This window comes from Saccostrea cucullata, unplaced genomic scaffold, assembly GCF_032062105.1.
Source record: "Saccostrea cucullata isolate Sc308-1 unplaced genomic scaffold, CSIRO_AGI_Scuc_v1 ctg11692, whole genome shotgun sequence".
In the NCBI taxonomy this organism is placed as follows: domain Eukaryota; kingdom Metazoa; phylum Mollusca; class Bivalvia; order Ostreida; family Ostreidae; genus Saccostrea; species Saccostrea cuccullata.
The window spans coordinates 2501-8077 of record NW_026922596.1 but is presented as its reverse complement, the minus strand read 5'-3'; the positions used below and the strand labels follow the sequence as shown (position 1 = coordinate 8077).

The 5577-nt window shown below is 34.2% G+C and overlaps 2 protein-coding genes across 2 annotated transcripts in view; one reads left to right on the top strand and one right to left on the bottom strand.

Moving 5' to 3' along the window:
* Positions 1 to 494: 494 nt before the first annotated feature.
* Positions 495 to 3129, top strand: LOC134262036 (ATP-dependent DNA helicase RecQ-like). Its single transcript, XM_062744413.1, has 3 exons — positions 495 to 1187; positions 1570 to 1726; positions 1972 to 3129. Exons 1-3 carry the CDS (start codon positions 896 to 898, stop codon positions 2399 to 2401), a joined length of 879 nt encoding a protein of 292 aa, XP_062600397.1. The 5' UTR covers positions 495 to 895; the 3' UTR covers positions 2402 to 3129.
* Positions 3130 to 3221: 92 nt separating this feature from the next.
* Positions 3222 to 5577, bottom strand: part of LOC134262037 (uncharacterized) — a 4247-nt gene continuing 1891 nt past the window's right edge. Inside the window, exons 4-7 of the mRNA XM_062744415.1 lie at positions 5202 to 5493; positions 4877 to 5003; positions 4542 to 4672; positions 3222 to 4405 (exon numbers count right to left, since the gene is read on the bottom strand). Coding sequence (XP_062600399.1) covers positions 3227 to 4405; positions 4542 to 4672; positions 4877 to 5003; positions 5202 to 5493 — 1729 coding nt within the window. The 3' untranslated portion in view covers positions 3222 to 3226. The remainder of the gene's footprint in view (positions 4406 to 4541; positions 4673 to 4876; positions 5004 to 5201; positions 5494 to 5577) is intronic.

The window sequence follows — 5577 nt, the reverse complement described above, 5'->3', positions numbered from 1 at the left end:
GGTAGATCCAAGACCGTTGGGCGCCATTTGTGACCGTGTCATATTGATGAACAAACACAGTATAAGGGTTACATGGATTCTTTATTGCCGGGATCTCGTTCCACATATAAACAATTGAAAATATCGGCCCTATAAGAAATAAAATACAATAAGTAAACGACATCAAACAATATATTCAGTTCAATGCAGTCCTCATACATCGACACGGGTTTTAATAAAAATATATTTAACAGATTATAAATGTTCCAAATTCATGAATGCGTAAAAAGGGAAATAACTCTTACAAATTTCAGAATTACCAAAGTCGTGTTTAGATAGAAATTTCCGTAAGTTTGAATAATTTATCAAAGTATGTTAAAAATGTAAAAACAAGTAATAATGCCTAATAATATAATAAATAAAGAAAAAATAGCGGAAAACTGAAAAATGTGTCACAGATGACTGAGAGACAGAAAAGAACAGTGCGTAAAAGATAAAGAATAAATCAACAATCTGATTAAAATCAGATCCTTTGATCCGCTCCCGTAGATCGCTACACAAAAGGATCTGAAGTAACTCCGTAGAGGGTCACGTCCGAACGACCTTTATATTACGAATATTTATGAGAAATATTAGCCAATCAGAATATTCTGCACAAAACATGTCGGCTAATCAGCCGGTCCCGCGTCAATTTGATACCCCTTTGCTTTCGCCCACAAAGTACTTACCACGCCGTGATTGTATTATTGAGTGTATTTGTTATCATTTATCGTAATATTTTTATGAATGGTTATTTACTTTGATAATCGTGAATAAAAAGGAATAAAAAGCATATAAAAGACACAAAACATATACATAAATTCTATGTTTTTCAAACGATTTGATTTGGTAACGATTTGAATAGATACAAAGAATAATGGCTGACCTCAAAGTTGCCGTGAAAAACTGTTTGAAGTATTTTAATGTAGTCACGATTAAACCAGAACAACAGAGAATATTAGATGCTATCCTCACATACAAGGACTGCATGGCAGTTCTTCCTACGGGGTTTGGAAAGTCGCTTCCGTACCAGTTACTTATTCCAGTCAAAAAAGAATTGGGACAAAACGACGGAAAGAAAGTAATCATTTGCTCGCCTCTGATAGCCTTGATGAAAGATCAATGTGAACGTTTGAGTCAAATTTCCGGCGTAAGAGCGGTTTATTTAGGTGAGAGTTAATATATTATTGCCAAATTTCTATTCCATGTAAATTGTCACATTTGTGTAGTGAGTGTACTCGAAATCAAATATTAAAATTTTTGATCAATAATATGAATTATAATAATATTAAACAAACAAACCGTTATTGTGTCTAGCTTAAATATACCATAACAAATGAATATACATGAAACAAGCGCCTGTGGTAAAAATGTGTAAATTAATGCATATTTTTATCTGTACTGGTAATGGAACTGGTATATTTTTTATTTTAGCAAGTTGTCTCGATATAATGCCAGTTGTTATAATTGTGTCCATAAAACATTTGCATTTGCATCATGTATTTATTAAGTTTGGGCATTGCTTAAAGCCAATGTGTACATTTTTTACAGGAGGTGGTTGTAGGGATCCGGCTGTTGAACGGGGCGAATTTGACTACCTTTTCGCTGCCCCAGAGATGCTAGTTGGAGATCAGCACTGGAGATCAGTTTGTCAAAAGTTTCAAGTTTCCACTATAGTTATCGATGAATTTCACACTATAGCTACATGGTAAGCATACATAATTTCCATCTTTCATATATTGATATATTCTTCTTCAATACATACATATTGTATTTAATCAGAGTAAAAATAATTTTTAAAAGAACTGGAACAGCAGATAATTAATTTCTTGATTTCTGGAATAAATGCAGTTTTGTTAAGGTTTATAAAAAGCAAGAAACAAACTTTATCCTACCCTTATACATGAACATGTACAAGGTGAATGCTATGTAACAGTATGTTTTCAATTTTAGGGGAGAAGATGAAGGAGGAAAAAAAGCTTTTAGGAAATGGTTTTCCTACATAGGGGAAATGCGTTCCTTGTACCCTGAGGCAAGTGTCCTTGCTCTAAGCGCCACATGTACTCAGAAAATCAGTTCACGTGTAAAGAAAATCCTGAATTTTTCTACGAACATAATCGAAATATGTGTTTCTCCAAACAAAGAAAACATAAAAATTGTGGTTCAAAAGATACCAAATTCTATTGAAATGGCATTAGGCTGGATAATAGAAGGTTTGCATGATGGAACATTTCCAAGAACTTTGATTTACTGCATGTCAATTAAAGATTCCTCTAACATTTACATGTACATTAAAAATGAACTACCTGAATGCACCTGCATTGATATGTTTCACTCAGAAACTGATGATAAAAAAAAAATCAAAGATAATGGAAGCGCTTAAAGATCCATCTAGTGAATTAAAAATTGTGGTGGCTACGAGTGCCTTGGGCATGGGAGTTGACCTTGTAGGATTTTACAATGTCATTTTGTATGGATGCCCCAAATCTATTGTAGACCTTGTTCAAGAAATAGGCCGTGTCGGGCGTGATGGACAGTGTTCAACAGCATTACTCTTACATAATTCTTATCACATGATTGGTGTTGAGAAAGAAGTGAAAGAAGTCTATAAAGCTGGTAAAAGTACCAGTAACACAACCAATACAATAAACTACTCCTGTAGACGTGTTGCAATGCTGGCACCATTTCATAAAGCAACAGAATTGTCGCAGCTAAAAGAAGTGGAACCAGTTCATTCCTGTTGTGATTTGTGTTACAGCATATGTCAATGTGTATCATGTTCTCAAACACGCATTGAAAAATTGTTTCACTTTACTTTAGATGACTTGTCTGCGGAGGAGGAAGAGGAGGAGACTGACGAATACACTGAATCATATGAGAGTTCTGACAATGAAGACATTGATAATTTGCTTTTAGACATTAACCTGGATTGATTTGTCTCAATGCAATAAAAACTGTTGTTTGCCAATTAAGAAGTGAGTCAGCACATCTTCAAATAATGGCAAAATGTTTGTTTTACCTGTTAATTAAAAAGTTTGGATTTGTCTCGTATGATTGACTGTTTGTTGCAAAAAATTCAAATCCATTGACATAAAATTTTATTGTTTTGTGTTGTTTTAAAAGTGTATTGGTACTCATTATTGATGTTCTGAGCATCAAACATTGACAAAATATGTAACAACTTTAATAAAAAAAAAAATTCCAACATTTACATCTTTTTATTTCCAAGTCTGTGATATGCATACAAAGGTTTATGTTTGAAAATCAGTGTTCCTAAATGCTGGAAGCATTTGTCAAACAAGTCTTTCCCTGTAGAGGTCAAGGATTTACATTTTAATTTTCTACCATTTACATGTTTAATAGCTTTCATTTCTGCAAGTTCAACGGCAATTTTCTTCACATCTTCCAAATAAGAGGGCAGATGATGAAACCCTTTTCGTTGTGTCACGTCACAAATTGAGTCATGATGTTTCACAAAGTTCACAACCATTGGGAACTCCTTAGAGTGGTACAAAATACTGTCTTTGGTCTGGAAACCTGAGCAGGCAATTTTACTGTCGCGGTTTAAGAGTTCTACATACTCATCTAACGCCATATTATTGTTGACTCCTCCATGTAAATTTATGAACCTATTTGCTGTCAGTCGCACTCGTTGGTCAGCTGATAGAATGCCCTCTGTTAATGCAATCAAATGGATTGAACCGATAGCATATTTGGTTTTGTTAGTTAAATTGTACACAGGTAGTTCATATTTAGCAGATCTAACACTCCTGTTTCCATCAGCCATATCCACAGCACTATCCAAGTTTTTGTGCAACAAAGTTAATTTGAACAACACATTGCAATAGCTTTCAACATCATCACTTTCACTTCCTCTCGATGTTTTTGGTTTGACCACTGGTGGGACATTCGCATTATGTTTGGTTTCTTCATGTACTTTTAGTGAACCTACATAGGCATATGATCGTTCACAAAAGTGGCATTGTACACGACCATCATTTACATTGGAAATCCAATAGTTTTCTGGATGATTAGGATCATTGAGAATTTCTCTTAATGTTTCCATCAAATCATCACATTCATTGAAGAAGTGTTTTCTCAGTATATTCTCACAAATTTCATTTATCCAAGCGATTTTTTCATCATCCGATTTGTCACAGAAATTTTCATGGAGGGGTATTACGTCATCAAAGTTGACAACGTCAAATTCATCCAGAAACATCACGCAACAAAGAGCATCCAGAACAGTATAATATAAGTATTTATGCGCCCTGTATGAATCACGCACTTTGCCTTTAACATTTCTAGCATTCAACTTGTTTCTAAAGTAGAACATTGTGCCTGGGTCACTGGCAGAATCTGTGCTGTAGGTCAACTTTGCGATGGCCTAAAATAAAAAAATTATCATTAATTAACAGTTACTTATTACCGGTAATCTTTATGCGTTTATATAAAGCATACTTTTTTTGGATGTTTTGTTTTTAATTTTTACTTTGGGATATTTTTCCCCCCCAAAAAAATACCTCTAAAAAATTCATCAGCCTATGAAAGTCCTCAATCTTAGAAATAAAGCCTTCAAGCCTCCCTGCTGGGGATTCTGCATTCAGCATCGCTTGTTGGGCTGATTGAATTCTTTCATCCGTCAGTCTATCACCTGTAAATTGCAAGTATAGCAGTACAGAGTATTAAAAAATCATAACTATGTCCATGATGTCACAAACTTAACAGGTTGGGTTTCCCCTGTTGTAAAATTTGAAAATAAAGTTTTACTCGGATTTGTGTATTTGTTTAAGTTCTATATATTTTCTGACCACTGAGCTGAGATATATTTTTGGATAATGGATATATTTATGCTTACCACCAAAAAAAACTGGTTCGTGAATTTCATCATACTTGAATGGAACATACTTGTGTTGAAATTCTCCTAACATCTTAATCACTTCTGCAGTTTTATTCTCATTGCAGTCTGTAAGGCCCAGAGGATACTGTGTAACAAATAAATCTTTAGTAAGAAAAGTCAGTGCATTAAATACTTTCTTTAAGATCTAGCGGGTAGGTGTGTAACACATTCATGAACTGTATTTTTTTTTCCTTGATAAAATTTTCAAACATTAAACATTTGATGAATGAAATAATTAAAATTTGATCATAAATGACTTGAGTACAATAAAATCTTTGCTAACCTGTTTTGTTTTTTCTCCAGCTTGGTCACTAAATTCATGATGAAGATGCTTTGGGTAAATTTTTCCAAATATATCTCTCATCTGTGGTACATTGCTGATTACAGATGATGCAACAATGAACACTAATTCATCCATGAGCAACTTTTGCTCCTCAACAGATGGTACAAAGCGATCGGCATCAATATCACTGTTTGCATCCATATTTGGCACATCATAAGGCACTGGCACAACCCTATCCACTACTGCAATGGTGTTGAACAAATGTAGTGACGTTGTTGTCTGCTGGGATGTTCTGCGAAAAATTGTGATTGAAATATATTTAGGGAAAATGAAAAGTGTTTACAAAACAATAGAATACAGCACCGTGGCATCATCC

What these genes read in the sequence shown, in the direction of transcription:
- LOC134262036 (XM_062744413.1), top strand. Translation starts at nt 896, where the DNA reads ATGGCTGACCTCAAAGTTGCCGTGAAAAACTGTTTGAAGTATTTTAAT. An exon ending in CGTAAGAGCGGTTTATTTAG is followed by an intron (nt 1,188 to 1,569) that starts GTGAGAGTTAAT and finishes CATTTTTTACAG; the next exon opens with GAGGTGGTTGTAGGGATCCG. An exon ending in TTTCACACTATAGCTACATG is followed by an intron (nt 1,727 to 1,971) that starts GTAAGCATACAT and finishes TTTCAATTTTAG; the next exon opens with GGGAGAAGATGAAGGAGGAA.